This window comes from Anopheles coluzzii, chromosome 3 (assembly GCF_943734685.1).
Source record: "Anopheles coluzzii chromosome 3, AcolN3, whole genome shotgun sequence".
Lineage (NCBI taxonomy): Eukaryota > Metazoa > Arthropoda > Insecta > Diptera > Culicidae > Anopheles > Anopheles coluzzii.
The window spans coordinates 17,487,881-17,515,123 of NC_064671.1; the positions used below are offsets into that span (position 1 = coordinate 17,487,881).

The window sequence follows — 27,243 nt, forward strand, 5'->3', positions numbered from 1 at the left end:
TGAGTGGCCAATGTTGAGTGCCGTGCCGGGCAGCAGCAATTCGGGAGTGCCATTTTTTTTTCTTTCTCGTTCTTTCTCATCGTTGCCGTATAGTCATCATCGGCACACACACATACAGTCAGAGCATGGGAACGGAAAAAGGTGAAAACAACAGCAGCAACGGCAAAGCGAGGTCGGCGCTTTGTGAAACCGGAACAACATCAGCCGCACACAAACATTCAAAACATAGCGATCAGCGGGTGGGCCGAAAGGGTTTTGCAGGTGAGCGTGCAAAGAGTGGAAGGTAGGAAAAAATAAAATACAAAAACAACATCACCCCATCACATCCAACAACATTGCACCAGTGAGGAAAAACAACAGCCAAACGACCAATTCAAACGACCAGCCGAATGAACCAGCAAACGAACGAACCAACGAACGAACGAACGTATGAACGTACGAATGAACGGGTTGAATGGTGCCTCCCCCCCCCCCCCCCCTCTTTATTTGGGTATTCTGAAAAGGCTCAAGGCAAAATAAGAAAACCTCGTAATAGAGTATGCCCTGCGGGCCGCAGGACATGACACAGAAGTGGTGGAGGCTGTATCGTTAAGTTGTTTTTGCTGGACGTTTATGTTGTCACTTGTACACACCCGGAGCCCCAAGGATCCCGATTGCAAGATTGGACGTCGTTTAGGGAGCCGAATTAATGAACATCAGCATCGACAAACATGACCGACGCTTGCCATCAAGGTGAAATATTTTCTAGCACATTCGGTCTTCCATTGGTGTTGTTGCGGTACAGGTAAGAGTGTGAAGCGCATTTGGAGTTTATTTGAATACGAGATGTGAACTGAAATCAACGTCAAATATAAAAAAGAGACTAGCGCATAAAAATGATTGGTAACAAAAACTGTGTTTTCGTCCAAGCTTATACACCAAAAAATCCATGACAAATATTCAACATAACGCTGTAGTGTAGTATGAAAAAAGGTTTTATACAATGTGTACAATGGAACTACGCAAACTTTTAGCCAAGAGAATTTTTTCCTGAATAAAAATTTCATGACAAACTGTAAACCGGAGCTATACAACAGGTAGACAGGAGTGGATTAGCAGTATGCAAACTAAGTTACTTCGTAGGGCCCTGAGGTCTGAGGCCCTGAGGACCCCAATAAATGAAAATCATCTCCCGCATACAAGTAAATTTGCTTCTCAATTGTTTAATGGTTTAGAATTTCCCATACCAATACTCGCTGGACACTTCAAAATGGCCTACATTTGTGTGATCACTAACGGCCTCCAGTGTTGTTATTCCACCACTGAATAATGGGTATAACATTCCATTTAAATGCTGCCCAATGCGTTTTTATATGCACCGCTTGGACGTCTTCTCTCAGGATTCGTTCACGAGGGACCCTAATCTCTAGCTTTCGGTTAATCGTGCATTGAATTTAATCGATGAGATATGACTTTCTGAGATACTCCAAGGGTCTTCTCAATGTGTTTGTGCAGTATTTTCCTCTAGCATCTTCTGGACAGCTACCCTGCAATGTCCGTGGCGTTATGGAATGTTTTTGATCTACTAGAACAAAACTACCATGTATATATCAGGAAAATAGCTTCCGATAAGCTGTTTTAACTAAAGCATGCAATAAAACATCTGCTTTTGGCTGGTGTTGTATCTTAAATGTAATAGTTAAATTATCTAATGAGAATTAAGTAATTTTGCCTAATTACAAATATACCCAGCTACAAAGATTCAGATATCCAATTCAATGTGCTAATTAGTTGAAAAATAAATAATAAAAAAACATTTCCAAAAAGTATGTATTTCACATTTTTTACGTTCAAGCCATGAATAGACCGTGCCCCATACGTAGGACTGACTATCCTGCTATGGTAACAAAGAGTCACTTAAAGGCAAGCCCACTTTCACTAGTGGGTGCACGCAGGCCATAAATTCCAATAGTACAAACATTATAACACTTCATTATTAAAACATAATCTTATTCAATTTTAACATCTTTTCATGTAACAAAAAAACACTTTTCACAGTTTTACTGCATTAACAAAAAAAAAAAACTCAACTGTGATCTTCGCCTTGATACAGGGTAAAATAAACTCTTCTGTTTTTGAACTTCCTATGAGACCCTATCAAAAGCTAATTTCAGTGTAAACTTCTTCAGAACTAATGCTTTTTTTCATTTCATCGTTTTTTGCCTCACCTTACTCTCTATTGTCACATTTTCCACGTCAAAAGAAAAATCGAAATACAATGCCAATGCAACACTGCCTTCGAGGGTAATGGGTTGACGAAGAACAATAACACAGGGGAAAAACTCTCCACCCTTCTACCTCACGTAACATAATTGAGGTGGTAATAATTGAAAATTAATTGACTGCAGCTTGATCAAACAGGAGCAACTCGACGCGCAGGTTAAAGCAAAAAAAAAAAAAGTTTGTCCTCATTGTCCGCCCCGGGATCGTCTAGCGCGGCGAGGCGCTGGTAACATGACACGCCAGTCTGCTGACTCATTAGCCTTCTTCCATATCGACACCATCCCGTTCGGTTTGTTGTTGCTCGGTCGCCAGGCCCGGGCGCACATGCAAGCTCATGATCATTCATACAATTTTTCCTTTTTTTGCCTGCACCGTGCTCGTTTAGTATGCTTAACGGCGGGAGATTTTCACTGGGAAACGGGAGTGTTGTTGGACGGAGGGTCACAGGGATGATTGTCCTTTCTTTGCGTCCTTTGATCGTTTGACTTTTTACTTTCCTCGTTTCATCGCGTTCATCAATGCACCACCTCGTACACCTCCTGCTCACTGCCCGGAGAGTGGTGATGACTTCTTGGCTTCTTTTTTTTCGCCCCTTGCTCCTGTGCTGCTAGTCTGGGAGTTTGTATCACCCTCACAGCAGTGGCAGCCCGCGTGCAGGACGGGAGGTTTCTTTCGCTTTAGTTAGTTTTACTTTTTCGCTACCGAGCACAGTGCTAAATAAGCTGTCTTATGAATAATACATTTCCACTTTCCCAGCCCGCCCAGCGTATATTGAAAGCCTCCATTGGCCATGCCTGCCGACTGGGAGTGAAAGATCTTTTCATTCACGGTGTGTATGTGTGTTGGTTTGTTGGATGGATGGCAAGTCGCTTGCTAACGCCTGTTTCGTTTCTTTTTTCAGTATTACCATACAAAAACAAAATGAAAAAAGGGGAAAAATGGAAGAAAACGAGCAAAAGCAAACTTTGACAGCGGCTGGAAACAGAATGCCCAGACAAAAGAATGCTTGAAGAATAAAACAACACAAAAAACTGCCACACAGACACACACACTGTATTGAAAATGATCGACACGAGGTTGAAGTTAGCCGGTTAGAAGGTATAAAGCAACATGCCCTTTCTAAAGTGACTTCATCTCGTTGACAAAAAAGTGGCCAAGAAAACACACGATCAGAGAAAAAATAATTATTCATCATATTTTACTTGTGCCAGGGTGTCAACGAACGTTGGGCGTAAATTCATGGAAGAAATAAAGAAAAAAAAACGATGGGGCTCACAAGTCGCTCAATGCATGCACTCCAATGAGTGTCATGATTACAGCAACCCACAACAGCTTTTTCCCATTCTTTGCTCCTTTTAGAAGCCATAAGATATCAGTTTGTTTGCTTTTTTTTCTTCTTATTCCATCAACCACTCCTTACATGGCTCGTTTTAATTCCATTCTTAAGTTCCGTTTACGGCGGATGGATCGTTTTGAATAGTAAATTGATTTTCCTTTACCCCATACTTTGCTCAAGCATTATCCACGGGGCGGAGGCGCTGCAATGAGACATGTTTGTACGCCGAATGGGTTCCCGAGCTCCCCTGCACAGCCCAGTACCCAGGACGGGGTAAGGCGTAATAGCATATTCATGAGCCACATTTCACTGCATGGGATGATAATTTATCTGCCGCAGCGCGCACGGCTTTCGGTGCTAAATTTTCATCAGCCTTGATGGCCTATTAACGTTTGCGCTGGGCCCGGTTGCATGGTGATCTTCAGCCTGTGATAGCGATCGAGATTGATGCGCACATGGAGACACGCTACGGCACGCTGGTGAAATGGTTTGCTAGTATGTGGATTAGCATGAGTGGGAGCTTTTGTGGATATGAAACAGAAACGAATGAAACTCAATGAAGTCCCATCGGAAATGTTCATAAATACATAATTTTGGAGTCAACCTAATAGTCGTGATAGTACATTTAAGAAGAGACTTTGTGCGAATAAATTAGCGAAAATTCATTGTCATTCATTGCGAAAAGCATTGTCATGCTGTCAATGGTTTAATTGTTGGTTTTGGTGGTAATTATTTGCCATTGCTTTCAATTTCTATTCGATTAACTACAACTTGAAGTTAACATATAAATGACAATAATTGTAAAAACTATCGAATGATATAAATGAGAGACTTTAGAGTAAACCAAACTAGAATAAGACTACTTTATCATTTCTTCAAAACTATTTCCATAGCTAAACCGAAATAGAGAGTTCTAGAAGCATTTTCTTAGCGGCAAGACTGCTACTTCCCTGCGCCAACCCTAAACGCTGAACCCAGCCCATGTTAATCGGCAAACATTTTGCTTCGCCAACGTGAGTTTTGGTCATCCGGACACCGGAAGTCATCTGCCAGCTCCGAACGTCCTGGCGCTATTGACAGAGTAGCCCTTCCTGTTTGTCGAGGGCCAAGCGACCACCCGTCCGGATGCAACTACCCGGAACAATCGACATCGAGGCTCATGCCTGCTTCCGGTACGGTGTCTCACTCATTGGAAAGATTTCCGGACACAGCCGAATTATTTGCATAGAGTGTGGCACGGGAAGGAAAGTTGAAAGCTAGCACATGACGAGAGAAAAAGAAAAGATAACTCACTCCCGAAGTGTTGACTTTGAGGCCAATATCTATAACCGATCGAACATCGAGGGAAAAAGGTCACGAGCGTAAGGCCATCCCAAACCGTCCGCAAGTGTTTGTTCGGATCAGGGTAAATGCTATCCTATCGAGAACGCTCTATCTCCAGTGATGGAAAATGCTAACGTTTAATTATTTTACAGCACACTCTCTGAGAACTGAATATTGATTTCACCTTCTCCCTGTTTTGCACTAACTCGTGGGATCCGGAACAATTCAATTGGAAAACATTCAAAGGTTTAAAGTGTCACGATCGTCATGGTCGATGATTAATGTTCGATGTTTGTGGTCCTGTTGGGTAACTGAGTGATACAGCGAATCTTGATAACTCCACTGTCACTTTTCTGAATACAGTGAAAAGTAAACCTCAAAACACAGTGAAAAATTCAACGTAATTTTGATGTAAAAAATATTTGAAAGAAGTGTAATAAATTTTGCTTCACAAAGTTATTTGTTGAGTACAATTTTGTATTTGAACCAAATGAAATTTAGAAAATCAACTGAGTTTTAAAAATCACATTCCTGGCCCGGTTTTCTGTAGGATTTCACTTTACAAAAATATTTTTTATTAATTTTTCATGATTCTTCTGAGACATAATAACAGTACTTTTCAAACTTTAACATTTTGTACTTCTTCTTCTTCTTTTGGCACAACAACCGCTGCCGGTCAAGGCCTGCCTGTACCCCCCACTAGTGAAGTGTGCTTGGCTCTCAGTGTCTTTTTGTTACCATAGCAGGATAGTCAAGTCAGGGGCACGGTCTATTCGGGGATTGAATACATGACGGACATGTTGTTAAGTCGTTCGAGTTGACGACTGTACCACCAGACCGGCGCCGTATACATCTCGTACACAGTTAATAATTCCCTCCAACTACGACGTAAGAGTCATTGTAGTAAAAATGGCTTGGCTGTATCACTAAAAACGTCATCTTTTTTCAAAATTACATTTGTTTAATGTATTTGTGATGATGTTCAAATCGACAGCAGGCGTCGAATCGAACGGTAGCGAAATTCACCGTATTGCAAGCTATACGAATTGATCATTGACAAGTTGAAGCTATCAAGCTGAAAAAACACACGACAAAAGGTTCATCATCTATACATGATGTAAATGGACATTTTTGTGTAAAGTCTAACATGTATTGGGAAAATTATATAATTTCTTGTTAATAGTTGAACTAGTGATGATACAACTAGTTTCGAACAGTACCTGGAACCTTCGAATCTTGAAGCATGATCAGGTTGCAAATGTCAGATCTTGCAGTCGAAGTATAAAGTAACAATACTGTGTGTTGATTTACAACATTTTGGCTGTATTACTATAACTGTTATAATTTATTGTTAAATTAACTTAATAAAAATGGAAGAGCTGTTATTATTGTTATACCAATAAACCTTTGTAGCTAATGTCTTTCACACGCTTTTTCATATCTGATACTGTGAGTTGCTAATGAATGGCATATCTATTCAGAAATATGTCATTCAAATGATAGGTTCAGTGTTTTTTTTAGAAAATTGATTATCGATTGGACAGTTACTTCATAATGATAACATCCACAAAACCAATAAAGAAGCTTTCCGAATCCAATACAAGAGAGGCAGTGCTTGCATTAGGCTTTATGCTGGACGAGGTGTAGAATTACATTGCAACTAATAATTAGCTATGTGCTGCATTTAATAAAAGCACAAATCCTTTAATGCACAATAATTGCAGCCAAGAGCTACAACGCTGTCTTTGTAGTCTATTAAGAGAAGCTTCATAATATTCTCCCTATCTTAAACCATCCATTTAATTGCTGGTATTAACATTTCAAACACCCACACACACCCACACAGACACCTAAAGGCAAGTAATGGTGCGTGCAGAATGGGTACGAGCTGGGTGGAAACGAAACTGTCATCCAATCGAACTCCCAACAGCACGATAGTACCGTTTCCTGTTTGTTAAAGCATACTTTATTGGCATCCCGGGGACCGCTTCCCGGGACAGTGCAACACGTTAGCAAGCGGTACGGTTGAACGTGCTACGAAGTGGCAAATAAAGTTAACTTTTATTTGGATGTATGCCCACCACTATCTCATTCTCTCTCTCTCTCTCCCTGAACCTAGCGTTTGTTTATTTATATCGGTTTTTCTTTCGCTGCTACCGCTTGCGTTTTTGTGCTTCGCTCTGTCCATTTCTTATAACCTTTTCGCTCCTTTCCACTCACTTGGGCTGTATCGTACAAGATCCAGTTTGTTAGCTTCCAAAAAAGTATGCCTCACACAAACCATACTCCAGGTCGGGGAAAAAGTTTCAAAGTTTACAACAACCCCCGCAGCAGCACCTTCCGAACAAACTTATGGCAGCAAAAAGAGTTCAACAACAACAACAACAAAAACAACTTTTTTCAACAGAACTACCCAAAACTGCACAAGCTCTTGGTGCAGTTTTTCGCTGTAAACTAGCAATGCCCTAGCTCGTTAGATTTTTTGTTTTATTTCACCAAACCACTTTGCGCTGCTCCGGTACTTCAAACCAACCCGGCGGGCTGTCTAGCCCGGTACCCGTTGTGGATCATAAACTTTAGTGGCCTGACCGTTTCCTTCTCTTTTTTTTACTTATTCAAGCCTCAGTACACGGAAAGGCACTGCCGCAAGTACAGCTAGACGCGGGCGATTCCTTTGGGATGCAGCGATGCAACAACGGTTTGTTCGAAGAAGCGGAGCCGTCTGCTCGCTTCCTGTTTGCTGGTCCCAGTTTGCTGCCCCTAACAAGGCACTTCAATTTATTTATGTTTGCTCAATCTCAATTGTGCGGACGTGCGCGTACAGCTTGTGTGTGTGTGTGTGTGTGTGTGTGTGTGTGTGGTATAGTTTCATCCCTCATCACGAGTGTGGGCATGTGTGTAAAGATGTCGAAGTGCAGAGAAAAATAAAATTCCCAACGCGTGGCTAACAGTTCCCCCCGAGAAGATAAGGATGGCCCAAGAAGACGTAGGTGAGGAGAATTGTTTGCTTCTTACAGATCGCCAGGAACGAGGATGGAAAAGGAACGAGTTTGATGCGCTCCCGTGCATCCGAATTCTATCGTACTAGCGAGCTTCAATTCAATCGTTTTACGCCATGTCAGTTAGCGCAAGAGAAAAGGTTGGAGGAGTGAGATTGAGAAGAAAAAGAATAACTACATCAGCCATCAGCCACGCTGCAAACATCTTCACTAGCAATACAACAACAGGCGCAGCGTCTATTTTCCTTCCTTCTGATCAATCGAGCGAGCACTCTGGCGGAAAAGTGAAGCTGAATGGCCCGGCTCAAGACCGTCCCAGCTAGCGCCAAACGAAGTCCTACCCATCGTTATTACAAGAATTTCTCAAATGAGATTTCCCGTTCCACTTACGATGTCGCTCCTATCGACTGGCTACTGCCACTGACCCGAGCACTTTTCTGCGTCCCCGGGTATACTAACACGAGTAACATAACAGGCGAAGAGAAAAAGCAAAACACATAGCAGTAACACAGCAAAAAGTACACGGAAAACGTAAGCTGCTTTTCTCTTGATGCCATTTCCTTGATGCCGTTTGTTTTCCAGCAGGGCAATGGTATTTTCCTCCTTCACGCTGAACCAATTGTGGGATGCTGTGTGCTCGCGAGAGAGAGAGGAGTTTTCCAAATGGAAGTCGAACCGGGGTTGTAAATTGATTGGAAGAAAAATATAAATAAATGTCAATTACAGCGTTCGGCACCTAGTTCGGAAGGGCACGGCAAGGCAACGAGTTGCTTGGTAATGGTTCAGGTCGAGAGTGCTGTGCCGGTGAGTGGTGGATGCACTTTCGTTAAAACGAGGACTATCTCACTGTGATAGTATCGGCGCTCCACCACCGCTTCAAGCTAATGCTGTCGAGTTGGTTTGTTTATTTGCATTCCAATTACATTCCATCGCTGGTTTAAACGTTGATTCCATTTCGCTTCATAATTATATTCCTCCACTAGAGTCGTATGAGGGTAGAGATTGATCCCGTGCAGAATAAGTAGTGTTTAAGTCGCGTAAATAAAAGTCTTCATTCAAAATGTGTATGGCAATGCAAGCAACATAATTTTTCCTAATTGTATTACCCAACTATGGTTTATTTATACCGCTTTATTTACTTGATCGCGAATGAAACGTATTTCCATGATTGGCTAAAGTTAACAGTTGGAGTTAAATTGTTGATAATATTTGTTTGGTTCTTGAAAACTATTAAATAACCGCGTTCAATATTCCTTTACAACAGCTTCCAATATGACTTGAACATCTTTAACATTCCAGGATTCATTGATCCTTAGTTTTCCTCGTATCTCAGAAAAATTGTTGAAATGCCTGTATTTATAAGACTTCTATTGGTTTTTTCCAAGTTTTTTTTTATTATTTCGTTATTGATTTGTGTGTTATTGAAATTGTAACTACTTTAGGTTTCTTTTTAAGCTTTATTAAGATCTTATTTTAGACTGAGTCGATTTGAACAGGGCAAAAAAGCTAATGAAAATGGAAATTATTGAGCTTCTTTAATTTTGTTTTTTCATTTTTTGTACTTAGGCATCAATAAAAAAATTAACTCATTTTAACATTTTAACAGTGAAAACGGTATGACAATTTTAAATTGTACTAAAAAGCAAAATTTTGGAATTTATTTTTTGGATAATATGAGATAAGTAGCTATTCCAATAAAATTGTGTGATCACGGTGGTAATAATACACACATTTTCAATCTTAGACCAATGTGTTTATCTATTGTGTGTGTGTTTTTTTTTAAATCAGCCTTTGCCGTTTTACTTTTGACTGGTGTGTTTAATTTCATTTGCCCTAAATATATTAAACCTTCATTTAAAATGTAATAACTCCAACAAGGTTCTTTCCTTTGGCTTCATTTTAAATTTTCAAAAATCTGTTTACCAGTCAGTATGCCAATCGGCGTAAACTGAGCTGAACAACTAAGCCGTTCACGTTTTTTCCACAATTTGTACCTACCGCCATACACATCTTGTTTGCTAAAGCATAACTTATGCAAACAAAACAATGGTTGTGCATTTTAGCCATGGGAATCCACATTTCTGTCCGAGACTGAATTCACACACGCCAATATGTGTGGCTTGTCCAGATCACATCGCATCTACACGCCACCATAAAACTGTACAAGCTGTTCCTTATGCGCATGAATAACTATACTGCTACTGATTTAGTAAATCACAAAACACATAAGTGGTTAAGATCAGGACTATACCGATTACGGTTATTGTGATAAATATGAAAGGAAGGAAATGTCTTATAAATGGAGAAACAGTTTTAAAATATCACGTAATTGCAACAACTTAGCGAATGTGAAACCTTTCAAACGAGCCAGATTACGAAAATCTCACTTAATTCAATTATCCGCTTCTTCACTGATCCAGGCAGAATCTCGTTACATTACGCTAACAATTGTAAGGATAAAGTCTTTAATCCACACTTGAAAAGCTCTTTCAACAATCTTCAGCAAAAGAGAAAAGGTTGGAACAGCATCATAGTAGTGCGAGATGGTCCGCATCTTCTGCAATGCTTCCAATAAACGGTGTACTACGTATTTGAAAGCGCACTGTTTCATCTGTTTGATAAGCTTCCCTCTTATCCTGCCCAGTACCGATACGGAACGGTTACGGGGCACGGCACGGCGAGCAATGAACTTCTTGTACGCCAGTGCAAGTGTTTGAAGCTTTTCCTTCATGCCAATTTTCTTTAATATGTGGAAAAGCGGTACGAACAGCAGAAAAACACTTCAACCTGTCCGGTACCGGGCACAACCGGGCGGGAAGCTGTAGTAAAACGCTAACGAGGCTCTCGGTATCGAAACCGAGCATGCTGCGTCCATGGCCGCTCTTTTCCGTATTTTGTAAGCCTACAAAAAAGAAGAAGAATGGTAGAAAGGCGAAGCAACGTCCAGCAGCGAGGAACAATTGCAATAAATGCAATCAGAGAAAGAGATGTTTTCTGTTTATCGAACACATAAACCTTGAGTAGATCGGTGGGCTGGGAGCTGGTGTGCCGCTGGTCGAGATTGCTGTTAGGCAGCATTCCTTTGCCAGGGCCATTTGGACGGCATACATCTTTCGGGTGCTTTTCCGGCTCCATTCCTTCTATTCGATATTTTCTAGCAACTTCCACGTTCACACACACACACACACACACACACACACACACACACACACACTCACAGCTCTGGCAATGCTTTTGCCCGGGAGGAAACTGCAACTGACCAGCTACGAAGAAACAATCGAAGCTGTAGTTTTCCACCAAATCATAGCGGTCAGAGTTGTATTGGTCGGACGGTTCAGAACCGAAAACGAAACAGCCAGAGAATGCGGTTCGGTGCAGAAATGAAATGAAATTCCTTCGACGAAGCATCGTGGTCAGGCAGTAGCCTGGTTGCTGGTCCGCTGGCTGGCAGGTGGGGAGGATGGTTGGCAAATATATATTAACATTCACAGTCACATCACGTACTCGTGCTAGTCGTTTTCTTCGTTGCAATGGCCTGGTACGAAAGCGAAACCCGAGCTCACATTCAACTGATGTACCGATGTTTTCCATGTTTCTTGTCTCAACAGCGGGGGGGGGGGATATGCATTCCAGTCACCCCTTCGTTCCATCGTTTCTAGGGACCACAATAGATAATAAGGCGATGCTAGGATATTCCCCCCCACAAGTGTACGGTGAAGCTTTTGCGTGTTTGTCCGCATTGATGCAAGTGCTAAGCTGTTAAGCGGTGTTATGAAAGAAAAAGGGGGAATAAAATCAAACCAAACCTTCTGGAACTTGAATTTCTGGAGTGGGATCGTTATCCTTTTTACGGTTAATTTGATTTCGTTTGCCGGTGCTTTATGTTATCATTTTGATCGTTAAAACGTGTTTTTAGCATACGTTTTAAAATGGGCTTTCAAATAACAAACTGATAACGATTGTATTACGCTTGACCTTGGGTTATTTCACCCAAATAGTAAAAATGTCCGAAAAAAACATAATGTCCTGATTTTTTTATGATTTTATGACTATAATCACGGCAGGGACATGCTTCTTTTATATACTTGCTATGGCACAACGGGAAAAACGCCTTAAAAATGAGAAAAACGGGTCAAATGGCAACGAGTTTCATTAAATCAATGACATTTACTCATAGTAGTGATGAAAGCTTATTTGATTTCATAGTTTTGTAGTTATTTTAGTGCATTACCACCACCATGCTACCATTACTATATGTACCTTGACAATACTACTCTATTAATAAGAATATTTTCTAGTAATTGAATAGTGAAAAATCTCATTAAAAAAATCCCCTTTATAAAAGAATGATGAAGGTCGTAGATGTAAAATTCTTTAAAGAGTGAAATAAGTAAACAACAACTAATTGTTGATAAGGACCAGTATTGCGGTCTATCTAACTCTATTAGTGCCATAATCAGACCTGGATCAAATGTTGTTGTGCTATGTTAAAAACTGTTAATAACTGCCTGTTTGAAACAAAACAAAGAAAAAATATGATTTTTAAAAATAAAGTTTAAGCAACTAAAAAACTTTAAAAATCCTAAGAAACCAAACACTATTTATATGTCGCATTTTGACATCAATTACTCGTTAGCACAGATCTTCATTTGGTGAAACCAACAAAACAACACTATAAGTATATGTTTTTTAAACTATTTGGAATACGTCATGTACCCCAAGCACCAGTTCACACTTCACTCAATAATGAAGAATGAATAATCATGATGAAATAACATGATCATCTCTTCCATGAAAAAGTCTAAACAATCCATTACACAAATCTTAAATTATCATAATATCATAAACCCCTACATGCGCATAATTACGTCAAAATCAGAGAAGAAAACTACAACAACTCGCTATCTTCCATAAATGAAGCAAATTTACCCATTGCATAAACCTTACTTAATATTTTCGATGAAATCTCACCCATAAAGTCTCGGAGAAATGTGCGCTACTTAGCAGCGGAAGAAAATCTCAGCATCCAATGCTCACCAGACCCAATTGCTACCGTTCGTCCAGAGAAACACAGTGGTGTTCGGATTTAATTTGTAAGTCCCATATTTCAAAGTGCTACGTGAGCTAAATTGTGAACCCAGTTACTACCGCGCCTCACCACCCTCGCAGCTCAACCACAGCATTCACCTGGGAAAATACAATTCTGAGGCGTTCGCTCGTACTGTGCGGCTTTCTGTTTGCCGAGTTGTTCTGTTACGGGTTTGATTGTTTTTCATCGTATTGTTTTGTTTTCCTTAAATCTTCCACAGCGCGCAAGGCGACGGGGTGTGTAACTCGAACGTGAGCGGGCCAGCTTTCGCTCCTCGCAAGCGGTGAGGATGTGTAGCGGTGGAGGATCAAAGTTCGAATTCAATTGCAAGACAAACTTAATTTCCCGTTTCTCCCCCGTTTCTGCACCACCACCACCACTACCCGCACCACCGTCAATGGTTTCAACGATCGGTTGAGCTGATTGTTGATGCTACAAACATTTCTAAATATTTTCTTAACACCATTTGCCAACCGCCATCCGCCGCTGTCTATTGCCACGGAGGTTGCTGCCTAACCGAGCAGTAAGTTTTCTCACCAAATTGTTTCCCCGAAAGTAAGTGACGAAAATAAAAAAAAAGACACACACACACAGACAACACAAAACCATGACCCAACGGCACACAACACGCTAACACGGGAGGAAAGCGGATTGGCAAAAGCAAACGAACCCCATTGCGGATATCGTTGTTTGCTGACTGCGAAAGATCACGTCCCGGCTTACCCGGGCTAAACGGGGACCGGGGCTCGGGCTTCCAAGGAAAAAGGCATTTTAATAATAAAACATAGATTTAATGATGAGTGAAAGTGTTTTCGTCGTTTTATCCCGCCTTCTCGGGCCGGTTGACTGTTGCTTTTTTTTTTTCGGCAGGCATTAGCGATGCCACTGTTGCTGCTGCTGCTGCTGCTGCTGCTGCTGCTGCTGCTGATGGAATTCATTGACATTCATTTATCTTTTCCCTTTGCAAAACAACACCACACGGAAGGAGCCGGTACCAGTAAATGGTACCAGAAACTTTGCCCGTGGCCTTTGCCTCCCTTCCCCGGGCTGACAACGGAGGCGAAGGATGCGACAAGGCAGGTCAAAAGAAAAGAAAAAAGGGACATTCTGGAAAACGTCTGTTTGAAATGACTTGGAGACACGCTCGCACTTACGAAAATGTCCTCGAACGGTAGAAAGGGACACCCGACGCCTTCCAAAAGCAATCTCGTGGGAAAGGGAAAAATGGCACACCCAAAAAAAAAAGCTCGAAATGAATGAGATGAATGTTTAACTTCTTCTGTCCTTACTTTTTTTCTTCTTGCTTCTCCCTGTTGCTCTCCCTGTGGTATGTGTGTGTGTGCGTGGCTTTGTGTGTTGTCAACTGCCCTCCCCTTACTAGCAGAAGCTCGCAAAGCTTCACTTCACTCCCGGAGAGGAATAGTCGGCGTTTTGATTTATCGTTCGCCAGCGTTCACCCTGGGTGCGGTCGTGTCCTTTGTGCGGCTTGCAGCTTATGCGACGCAACAACAACTACTAGCAGAAAGCAACAGCAACAATAACAAGAACAACAAAAAACGGAGCAAAGAAACCGTCAACCATCCGTTTCCGAGATGACATTGTCCACGTCCGGCAACGAGTCTGGTCTGGAGAGCTAGGGAGCCAATGGACCCATGTAAACAACATTAAGTTCTCCCCGAGGGCCACATCCGCCCGTGGCTTGCTCCGGTTAAACAGAAACATGCCCCGGCTCCATCGGTTCCCCGAACCCTTTCTGACGAGGGAAAATCAACGCACAGTGACAGGCTCAAAGCCCGGAACGCTTGACCCGCTGGGTGTCGGTCCTGATGGCCGTGACCTGGGACGCGCGGTTTTGAAAAATGGAAAATCTCAGACTCAAGGGTAGCTCCCACCCCGTAGTTGAAGGTCGTGCAAGATGAATGGCAGACGCGCGCCGAGGCGCAAACACGTTTGTGATGTTTGCAACGTGATTTTTGTGCGATGCAAGGACTGAACGGAATCCCGTACCTGGAGGCAAACAAATTGCACTTTGCCAAGAAGTCAACTCTTCTTTTTTTCAAATGGGATTGTGTTGCCGCTGGCCAAATCGTGTTTGAAAAGATCTTGTCTATACAATCTTTGTCGTGGGTGATAGAATCGAGGGTAATTTGTCAAATGATTTTTGAATTGGCATTCAATGCATAGTTCCATCCAAAATCACACGGAATACATGAATGACTGGCAAATGTTTATTACTGTAACAGGCATTACAAAAAAATACAATCGATGGAAAAGTAATGTTAAACGTATGCGCTTATGCTAGCAATCTTGGGAATTTTGCTATATGAAGTATAGAATAACAACTGGCTAGGCTTTAACAAGATTTAATTACAGGGTTTCCCACGATTTATTGGTCAGTTGCCATGATTTTGTAATGCGTTCCCACGATTTTTTTATCGAGTCCCATAGATTTTAGGTTCGTTCCCATAATTTATTGGTACTTTCCGATTGGATATCAATCAAATTCTGGGAAACGGCCAAAAAATCATAGGAACATACCAAAAAAATATGAGAACCCACAAAAACTTGATTGGAACCAACCAATCAATCGTGGGAAAACCTGTATGATAGTTTTAAGAAAACAAATAACTCAGTTCATTTGATTAAATAAATTATTCAGCTGTACATTACAGTTGAGCTAGTCTTATTCTCTATTTGTTTTATTTGGATGTTGCCGAATAAATGTCGCCACCCCATGCCCGCATTCCTTTTTGCAGTTTATTCCATAGCGGTCTATTATTTAAATATTCAGCATTTATAACCTGTTGAAAATCTCAATAAATTAACAATCACATCAGTTAACCTTTCACCAGAAAACCTTAAAATTTAATCAAATTATCTCACTCGTTGGTTTTAAAAATATGCTGCGCTTGATTCATACAACCACTTGTATCTAGATAAAATGTTTTTTTCTCCTTTGAAGGATGCCTTCAACAAATCCACGGTAGGATTTCTAGTGATCTCATGGAAGATGCAGCACAAGAAGCTTCCAAATATTTTCGCAAGAATCATGAAGTGCTCTTTAGCAGAAACTGATAAGATAATCGTGAACTGCTGCATAGTGCATTCTTAAGGCCGGGCTACATTGATCGTACTCCGTAGTGTAATTTCGATTTTCACTAGCGCATCTGGCGGCGGCTGACTGAAGCATTTTGCTAAACAATTTTAAGCCGCTTCATAAAATGTTATTTTTCCATGTTTTTTTACCTTAACTGGACTGAAAAAGCTTTGTAATTGATAGATGAATATGTTGTGCAAGTATTTCAGCCGTTTTCGCATCAAAAAACGGTGAAAAAACAACTTAAATTTGAGATCCGGCATGACCATTCCCTTGATGACCAAAAAAAGCTTCCACCAGCCGCCGCCAGGTGCGCTAGTGAAAATCGAAATTACACTCAGGAGTACGGTCAATGTAGCCCGGCCTTTAGGTCATTCATTAAAAAGAAATGTACTTGCTGTTATGGGACCTTAACTGTAGCCGTCTAATTAGAAAATCAAACCGTCAGCACTTATGATGGAATTTTGTGATAGATATGGATACAGTGAGGCAGAAAAGCAACCACCAGTCGTAGTAATTTGAATCGATCTAAATAGCCACTTCTTTTTATCTCTTCCAGCTGAACCCGAATCAGACTGACTTTTTGATCCTTTTCTCCTAGAACCAAAAGTTGTATCATCAATATCGATGAATGAAACCCTCTCTGCGATGCGAATGAAAGCATGAGCGTGCGTGTAAACACTACTGGGATCAACACATTTGGCCAGGGCTCACTGATGCGTAAATTATCGGCACCGTTTCGCCTCGCTTCCCAATGCTCCTTCACCTTCACTTGTCTGAAGTTTTCTCCGCTTGACCTTCATCAACGCCAACCGCATCCAAGTGACATGCTTAACTTTTGACTGGGATAACATTACCAACGCATGCCATCCTTCCTTCCCCTTCCTTCTAAAGCTCTTCATTTTGTATTTTTACGCTTACCCCAATCAGCGTACCATACGCGATTTTTTTTTTTCTTCGAAAAAGCGGAAAGGCTCATGCGTGCTTGATAGGCAAAGTACCTATCCCCTGTCAGCGGCAGGATGATCATTTGATTTTATTTATTTATTTATGACCCAAACGCTTTCCCCATCACCACCGTTAGTGCTCGGCGTGAATGGGTTTTCCACGCAATCGCGTGCGTTTCGTATTCGATTGGGGTTTGGAGGAGGTGTTGAAGCATAACAGCAACAAAAAGCCTTCACCCACAACATCCCATTCAGCACCGTGTTGCGGATTGCTGTCGATGGATATCTCCGGAACGGCAACTAAATCCCCTTAATCTGCGTGTTGTTATGATATTATTGCACCGAAACGAAGGTGCTAGATTTGGAAGGATTTGGAATCGCTTTGCGTGAAACAGACCAAACACACATACACACACATATGAAACAAAAACAAGGAGCAATCGTCAGTGGAAAAGTTAAAATGCGATGCGAACTTTAACGGCTATACGCTGAAACTTCTCGTAACCTAAACCCCTCGCACTCGATGGGTCAATCTTCTCCTCCCGAGAACCAGTTTCTAGGTCGATGGGAAATGCTACAGCGGTACGGCACGGGCACGAGCTTAGGGAGATAAACGAATTGATTTTAAATCAATAATAAAATTATGCTTTATTGATATTAAATCCAACCCACATCATCATCAACATCGTCATCACGGACCATTTCGGGCGACAGGTTTACGATGCCAGCAGATACTTCCCCTTTTTCGCTCCTGCTCGGGGGTTTGGTTTGGAAAACTCGGCGCCCCATATGAAGCCCCATCGTTACACGTTCGATCCCAGTCTGTATCCTTTTTGGACAGAAGCGTATACAGTTCCATGAGACAGCCGTGCGGGCAGCCGTGAAAGGGATGCCGCTGGAATGAGCAACCGCTCGAGTTTTGATCCAGAAAGAACGTGTGATTGCTGACTCTACTAACCCCGAAGTCAATCGCTTTGGCTTGCTGCTCCTTTTTGCCGTAGAGTGGCTTTTGCTGTCAGTGAGCTGGCGTCAACCGTCACCCTTCCAAAAAAGTACCCCACCAACCTCTCCAACAACCTGCACCATGGCACCAAGATGGATGAAGACGATGCTGCTGCTGCTACTGATGATGATGTGATAGAAAATATATCAATTTTTATATTTCGTTCTCGCCCTAAATCTTGCCATCGATCATCAGCTGGATTGTGCCGAGGCAAAGACACATGCTTTTACCCCTGGCTCTGGTGGTGTGCGGCGCTCTTACAAGATCTTGTCATTATCACCAGGACGGCAGAGAAAACGTCGTAATCGGCACTGCTCGAATGAATGACGACGATGTTTGCTGTCAGCTCGTTCGCTTCGAGCGAAAGTGGATCAACGTCAACGGGACTGGTCGCTTGGTCGGCGAGTTAGTGTCTGTCGCTTCACGGAACCTGACATGTGAAGCTCCGTGTAGCAAAATGAACATGTTCCTTGTGAACTTCCCTCTCTTGCGCTTAAAAAGGACCAAACACTACCCAAACGGCCGCAAGCCTCTTCCTTCGAACAACATCAGCATTTCGTGGGGAAGAAAATTTCTAAACGTCAATTTCTATTCCCTCTCACACAGCACCCTTTCCTCACAGCCCGCTGCAAGCAACGAAAATCACTAGACGCACCAAACACAGACTACGTGAAATTATCCATCCATCCTTCCATCCGCCACGGCTGCATTCGTCAGGCAGTAGGGGAGGGGCATCAGTTCAAATCTTGCATTTCGATCACGTACCGCACAACTTTTATGAACCGATCGAAGAAGCTTAAATTTCACAAATGCTGAGCAGAAATGTGTTTTCTGACGCCGATGCAAGAAAATAAAGCACCACACAACAACACCGAGCCACGTGAGGCTGGGGATGACTGGGAAAGATTGTAGCTCGCCTGGTTTCCCAATCATCGACATGTCGGTTAGGTACGAGTTTCTAAGAAATCTCTCAATACTAACTGGATTTGACAGTCTACTTGTAAAAATCTGGTTGAAAAAACATTATATTCGCTTCCATGTCTTACAAGACCAGGAATTTTGAGACAGAAATTTAGGAAATGTGTAATTTAATCTTGCAAGAATTTAGTTTTATCTTCTTTTGTTGACAGAGAGAGCATGTGTTTCTTTTAAAAGTAAAATTTCAATTTTATTTTCTCTCTATTCATATCAACAAAGTTTTTAAGTTGATTGAATACCGTGTCGTTACTTAAATTTAAAAAAAAAATATTTCGCTCAGTCATAATGCAGCATCTCGTGACACACCATGCGCCTCTATTATAAGTAATTATTCCCCCGGCGATTGAATAGCGCATGGACTATTTAAAATAAGTAATAAATAAGTAATAAGTAATAATAAATAAAGTAAATAATAAGTTATAAAATAAAGTAATAAAGTATGTGCCGTCTATTAAATTCAGCTGACGATATTTACGAGCCTGGAATGACGATAACGGAACTGACTTCACTTTTAAGTGTTTGGAATGCGTTCAACAATAACAATATATAAATGTTCTGTTCGTTATCTAATGTGTATTGTAAACAAATTTTGACTCGAGAGGGCTTCATAGTCCATTGATTAATAAACTAAACTAAACTAAAACTAAACCGAATCATAGCTATAATGACTCATATTTCGTATATGTGTCTTTTGACGTAATGAATAAAAAAGCTGTACTTCCAATGACCAAGCTACTTTGTACTGAAATCAAAAGCACCAATCATTTCATAGATAAGTTTCCGGTTCAAGTTTTAACTCACATAAAAATTATTTTTTTCAACACAAACTGTCCAAAATACCGTTACTCGTTGATTAACCATGAGATTCCTAGAAAAAATTACATATTTACAAGCTACATATTTTAACACGTGTTTCCCCAATCTTTATTCGTGTGATTTTTTTTTATTCAGTAGGAATGGTCAGGCAAAATTAAATGCATATGTGATATAAATAGGCAAAATCTCCTTCCACGAAGGCTAACCAGACCATGATTTTGCACAGTGGCTAGATCATTCGGCTTGCACGCTCTTTTACCAAATGATCGATGCAGATTATGAAACGCTCAATCACCGTTTCCAACGGTTTAGCTTTATCCTGCCTTCGTAACATTAAATACACCGGTTGGTAAAAGACTCGACCGTTTGAATACATTTAAGTTGAACTTTGCATTCTATTTCACTCAATGTTATATTTACATTTTAAATATTTATTTAAAATATGCTATTTTATCTTTTAAATTTACTCAACTAACGTAGACAAACATACTCCATTCAACGTTATATGGACAAGTAGAACATATTTAACAAATGCAATATTATCTTTTCAATGCACTCTACAAACGTCGACCAACATGCGCCTCGAAAGCATCTGTTCCTGATAGTTCCTTCTAATTCATGTGTGTTTTCTCACTTGAATTCAAATTCGAAATATTTAATATATAAACCCAAAAATTCAACAGAGCGACATATTCTTACTTGAATCGAGAATTTATTTTGATTTTTTCATAATTTTAAGCTTTTAAAATTAAAATTCATTAAAGACAAATGGACAACAGTCGATTAGGAATTGATTTTACAGGAAAATTTTAGCTATCGACAACCGCAGCTAATTTTAGCTTTAGGTAAAACCGCACAGCACATACTACAAATAGCAACATACAGTCATCTCCATTCTCTCAAGCATTTGGAAGTGTCACCATGAACGGCTCATATTGCGTATCAAAAAGCTGGTATCGTCTTCAATTATTTCGTCCAAACAGCACAACAACATAAACACATCAACAAGCCTCACTTATTTACGAACTAAACTGTATAACTTCCAAATGCGGGCTCTACCATAGCAGCACGCATCAGCCTACCGCAGCTTTTGCAAATTTTTCATGCGATAAATAGGATCGAACTAAAAACACCCACCACAGCACTCACCGCCAGAGTAAGCGCGTCAAGCAGTGTGTGTGTGCCGTCCCAAAGTAATCCCACACGAGCACGAAGCATAGTGCGGTTGAAAATCGGATTTCACACCCGAACGCACCGACCATCAGTATTGATCCGCTCGAAAGGTGCAAAGGGGAAGGTTTTGAAACACCCCCCCTTCCTACAAAAAAAAACGAGAACTGGAGGAAAATTCCTAAAAACCATTACTCCCCCCAAAAGGGGAATAGAGTTTTTGGTATAGAGCGTGGCCCGTAACCACGTGTCATGCATATCGCCCCCGGTGATCGGTGGTCTGTTTGTGCAATGGTGGTCAGGAATTGAACAAAATTCCGCTCCGGTACTGTTTGCTCGCCTGCCTCTTAGCCCTGTGCGCATCACACTGTGTGGGGTGCACGGTTTTGATAATGACCAGTGCCAGTGCGGATGCAAACAAGCCCATCATCAGTGTCCCGGTTCTAATCTGTGTCATTCTTCTCCACTTCAACCCCGTCCACGGAATACCACAGAAGCCACAGAAAGTTTTTTTTAATTTAAAAAAAAACACAACGTATGCACAGTGCTATGATTGCGTACACGCGCTAATTGTGGTGCGATGAAATGCGTCCAACGCGTGACACCAACAATGGGGGAGACACACACACACACTTACACAAAAGATACGTCAACACAAATAAGCTTCTCATCCAGGTACGGCCTACAAAAAATTGAAACCCCCGGACAGTGGTATTGGGACTGTGCAAATGGGAGCTTTTTTTTGTTCGCAGTTTCATTTTCCACTCTGTAAAGCATTCACTTATCACTAAAAGGCTGACCCAAAATCCCCACCAACACCCGGGCGCCTGGATGCGGAACCATTGAACCATTTTGTTACGGGGTTGTTTGTGGGTGGTTTTATTTTATTTTTTCACTCCGAGCTGGTATCAGGTCCTCTGTTTCTGTCCTGTTTTGAAGCAGCTCCATCCGTTCGCGGGATTCGTTTCACACTTGCAGGACACGCCATTTTTACACTACGCTGTACACAGAATAAAAGCAAAAAGCTCCACCGCTGAAGTCAGCCTTACCTTGTATCCTTTTAGATTATCCACCACGCAGGCCAGCAGTGCGTCACGCCCTATCGTGACCGTTATGTTCGGGATCGGCTCAGCAAACCGCGGAAAGCTCGCTTCTAGTGGTCGGACGAAGAGGAGAGCATGAAAATATAGAGAGAGGGAGAAAAAACGGAAATGTTCAATGGTGATGTGTGACGGTTGATCAATTCTTCAAAATCGCACCGAGATCAGACACACGCGGGACGGGTGACACGTGAAGCTTAGATGTTGCAAATGAAAACCAAATAAACTGATCTCGCCGAGGGAATAGGTACGGAACTCGACTGTCACAGTTAATAAACCAAAAAAAAACCCAGGCAAAGGCTTTGATGATTATAGACCATGCCTTCAATGAAAGTAAAAAAAAGAGGATTATTTAATTAGAAAACTGCCCGAGCAGCCTTTGGTACCGTGCGCGAATGAATGCAATGTGTTTTCACTTCCGAGCTTTCAATCATCAACGGAGTTTTGCATTCGAAAGATCAGGGAAGGTATAACTTTGTCCACCAAACTTCATACATCATCATTTAGGGCTCTGCATTTGGGTGAATGTTTTGGACAAGGGTCATTTGAATGGAAGAAGAGTAAACTCGCTACGTGGTCATTCACCAGAGGGCAAAAAAATGCATGAAAAATATATGAAAAACAGGGGCAATATGGACATGATTAAGATATAATTTTTTAGATCTTTTTATACTTTTTAGCATAAAAAAGCATGTAACGCATGTACAGTGCAGCAAGCTCGTGGTTCATCCTTCTCCTCCAAATTCCTTGCTTTAAAACACCAATAAAGTTGATTCGGAGGAGGCGTTGCTCAAACACGCCCAGAGCGTTTACATCCTCCGCTCGGATGGTCCAGGATTCGTGTCCGTAGAGGACCACCAGGCGAATCAATGGCTGGTATTATTGAATCCGTACGTAGCGGCGGCGTACGTCCCGACACTCATTTTCCTAACGTACTAGATGGTTGCTACAGTTATTCACCGCGGCGTTGTAGGACCGGGTTCAAGAAATGTGTTGCCATCCCTAGAATATCATGTGAGCGCCGTACGTTCCCGCTACGAACGGATTCAATAATACCAGCCAATGTGCAATGTATCTCACATTTCGTGCGGGCTTGAAGTCTTCTGGATCTCAGCAGTCGGTGAAGCTCATAGTAGGCACTATTCCCCTGCACAATGCGTCTCCGGATTTCGCTGCTGATGACGTTGTCCCAAGTAACGACCGTCTCGAGATAGCAAAACTCCTTTACTACCTCGAGATTGTCGCCGTCAACTAATACACTGCTTCCCAGATGGTCTGAGTCTCCGGGAAGCAGGTACTTTGTCTTCGTTGCATTGATTCTCAATCTAGTTCTTGCTGCTTCGCGTTTGAATCGAGTGTACGCCTCACACACCTTCGCTGTTGTCCTGCCGATGATGTCAATGTCATCCGCGAAGCCATGATATTATAAAAACCGGTAGAGGATCGTGCCACGGATAAGAGTACCCACCGGCTTTTGTTACATGGTTGCGAATCATATAAGGGAATAGTTCAATCACTTAGGGGAATGTTGAAAATCGGTAGGGGAATGTTGCAAATCGGTAGTGATATCTAATCGGAAAATACCAATAAATTATGGGAGCGAACCAAAAATCTATGGGATACGATCATAAAATCGTGGGAACGCACCAAAAAAACATGGGAACTGATTAATAAATCGTGGGAAACCCTGTATGACAGCTCCACAGTACGCTTGCAAAATTCCCCTAATCGATTGCAACACTCCCCTATATGATTGCAAACATCCAAAGCTTGCATGCAACATTCCCCTACCGATTTGCAACATTCCCCTAAGTGATTGAACTATTCCCTTATATGATTCGAAACCCTGTATAGCTTTATGCAGGTCAACTTTACCTATTTTACCATTTGAATGAGGCTCGAACCCCATCCGGCTATGTAAATTGTTGTCAACAGTGTTTTCCGATTTTTATAATAAAATGATGAAAATGTTTCAAATTTCTGCAAACCATCGCTCTCAATAAACGTCAACCCTAGTTTAGCTTGCCCACTTCACCCCGTGTGCCCATATTGCTCGTGTGTTTTTGTATGCTCACATACACACACACGCAGCTAAACGGGGACCGTTAACACGCTCCAGTTGCACGATGGGTTCCGATGTGTTTGTTTGGACCTTGTTTTTTTTTTCGTTTCTCCGTTATGGTTATTTAGGAAAGGTCCGGCAAAGGAAAACAAAAACCGCTGGTCGCACGAACCGTCCCCGCCATACAACGGTAGCAGCAAAAACCGAAAAACCCCTCGTACAGCATGTACGGGCTGAATATTTGGACAGGTTGAAGAGCAAATAAGCGACGTTTACAAAAGAGTGGGACGGTTGTTTGAATCGGTCTCGAATGTATGTAAGCCTGCTGTACTGCTGCGGGGCAGCGTAAAGCTTTGCTTCAGTGTAACATTTTTCAGCTGAACCTTTTTATATGAATTATGCGTGTGTACGTCGGTATGGATGTGTGAAGCGGGAGTAATGCGACTACCGGTAAGATTTATGCCACTGTCCTTTTCCACGAGGACTCATTAAGCGTAGCCTCGCTCTTACCGAAGGGGGCAAGCGCAGAAGGAAAACAATATCCACGGATGCTGTGGATCCGTGGACCAGAGTGACACAAAATTGGGATTAATTTGCAAACCATTTTTCCACTTCGGCACGCGATGCGTTACTTCCGGACATTTGACCCCGCCGGGCCGGGCTTTGTGTGAACGCATAAAAAAAGAGTCAAACAACGGGCAAGAGAAAAAAAAACAACAACATTAACACAAGCACAAACACAAACCAACGGAGCTGTAGAAAGTCTGCCGAGGGAGGAGAGTAATTAAGCTTAATGAAGGGCAGCAAACCATTGCTGGTATTGTACGCGAGTAAACGGCAGAACCGCCGCTTGACTGCTTGATCTCACCCACTGTCCTTTTGTGAGGGCAATGCAGCCCTTTTTTTGTTGTTGTTGACCACCATGTCAAGTGTCCGCTTGCGGAACATTCTGGTGAAACGAACTGGTTACTCTAGATACGTACCGGTATTGAAATCCGACGGATTCTCGTGCATATGTGATTGTTTGGCTGAAAAGAGAATACAAAAAGAAGAATTAGTCATGTGGCTTTATTGGCAATTTCATTTGGATGCAAGTGTCTCTTAGTGTCGACTTTGCAGGAAGGAGAAGTAGTAGCCTGATAGAACAAGGCAAACATATTACGTTTGCACAATTCAAGAATGTGTATAAGCATTTAGGTTCTATTATATATCTGTCTATGTATTTGTTTGTTTTTCTTTTTTATCAGAGTATTTTTATCATTACTTTGTATACTTGTATAATAATGACATCGTTTGTGCTTGAACTGATTTTTTCGGATCAGTTCTATCAAAGACAAGTTAAAAGTGTAAGCATTGCTAACCCAGCAACTGAAAAAAACGCTGATTTCATAGTGTTAAATTAATTAAACTTTCATTTTCATTAGAACTCTTCTATGGTTTGTTTCGGTAAAATATCATGATTAGAATTTCATTGCTATTTGTGTAAAAAATTTAAGGTTGAGTAGAATAAATTTTCTTAAAACTTTACCGTTGGTATAGAAAGTTTAAGCATTCAATTGAGTTTCATTTGGCCACTCTAGAGACAAGAATGTCTTGATCATGGTCTCTGAACTTTAAAGGTTTGCAAGACACTTTAATTCCGCTTGTTTGTGAATTCCAAGTAATTCCAAGTTTGTGAAACACTTGGACAATTTTGGCATTACGTTTTGATAAGAATATATAAACTTCATCAAAATTCTACAGCTTTCAAATTTTCAAGATTTCATTTCGTTTTCAAAAAGAAAAACAAATAGAAAATAGGATTAAAAAAGTTTAAAAAATAACATCGTGTTTACTTCAACTAAGTTATCGCGGGCCGCGTAATAGGGGCTGACGGACCGCATTGAGCCCGCGTGCCGTACCATTGAAGATACACAAGTAAATGATTTCTACATTACACACTACATTATATTGCATTGACTTTCATAAAAGCTATTTTCAAATAAAATAGAATTTTAAATGCTTGTGGTAAATTCTAAAGAATTAGTTATCATCACAGTCGCTCTGACCACTTTTAAAACCAAAACCAGAATGCTTTACAAAGAAATCATTTGTGCATTCATGTTATTCTAATTTAAACATTCTCAAGAAATCTCTTCTCAAACATCTTGAAGCATCATCTCTTGAATAACACAGCACACTAAACCATCTCACTACCCCATCTATAACATTCTTCAAGCATCTATTAGTGTAGTGCTCTTGTAAAAACAGAAAAACAAACACCCATTCAACCATGCACAGAAAACCAAAACCTTCGTGTCAAACTTCGTCCGACTGCTGTCACCGTGAGCCATAACACAAGCGACTGGAATCATAAATTCTAAAGAGTTAACAGCAACCAACATACACCCTACCCCCCTGTTACAACCACCGAGCGCATGGGCCGTAAAATGTAGCGGAATTCCCATTTTAAAAGCAGGTGATGACACATCCATCCATACCACGACGGCAGGCCGACAACAGATATGTCACTCCATACCGAGCAGCAAACGGTACGTTTTGCCGTTAGACTAAAGAGGGGGTTTTATTACCTCGCGCTTTCATTGTGCGGTCACACCGATGCTTTCCACGCCGTATAAACGGAAAAAGGCTCAAATTGTTGCGCCGTAAAGAGCCACTTAGTTCACACCTTGGTGCTGGCGCGCGCGTTGGTCGTCTTGTGACGCGCCCGGCACCGCGAAAAAGGCGCTTTTTGATGGAACGAAACGGCAAAACCTGCCAGCCTAGTCGCCCACAAAGACGCAACACGAAGGAACGGGTGTGGGTTTTGGTGCCGAAATTTATGTTACCTCAGCAACGCGTGCCATTCCACGAAATAACGATGGATTTTACGCAAGAGCACGCTGCGCGATGGTAAGAGAGAATGAGAGGAAAAGCTAGCAAAGGATAGACGGTGGTGCAAACCTAACCGCACCAGAAAAACGCACCACCACTGTTGCGTAAAACGAAATTGGTGAAAATATAAGAAGCTTTTTGCTCGTTAGTGGCTGTGAGCTGTGGCAAAAAACCCCTATCCTGGCCG

The 27,243-nt window shown here is 41.6% G+C and overlaps 1 protein-coding gene across 2 annotated transcripts in view; it reads right to left on the reverse strand.

Moving 5' to 3' along the window:
• Nucleotides 1–27,243, reverse strand: part of LOC120957587 (lachesin) — a 117,835-nt gene that overhangs the window by 28,427 nt on the left and 62,165 nt on the right. For both annotated transcript variants that reach the window (XM_040379869.2, XM_049608557.1), the window contains exons 3-4: nt 25,166–25,210; nt 22,070–22,173 (exon numbers count right to left, since the gene is read on the reverse strand). In XM_040379869.2, the coding sequence (XP_040235803.1) occupies nt 22,070–22,173; nt 25,166–25,210 (149 nt within the window). The remainder of the gene's footprint in view (nt 1–22,069; nt 22,174–25,165; nt 25,211–27,243) is intronic.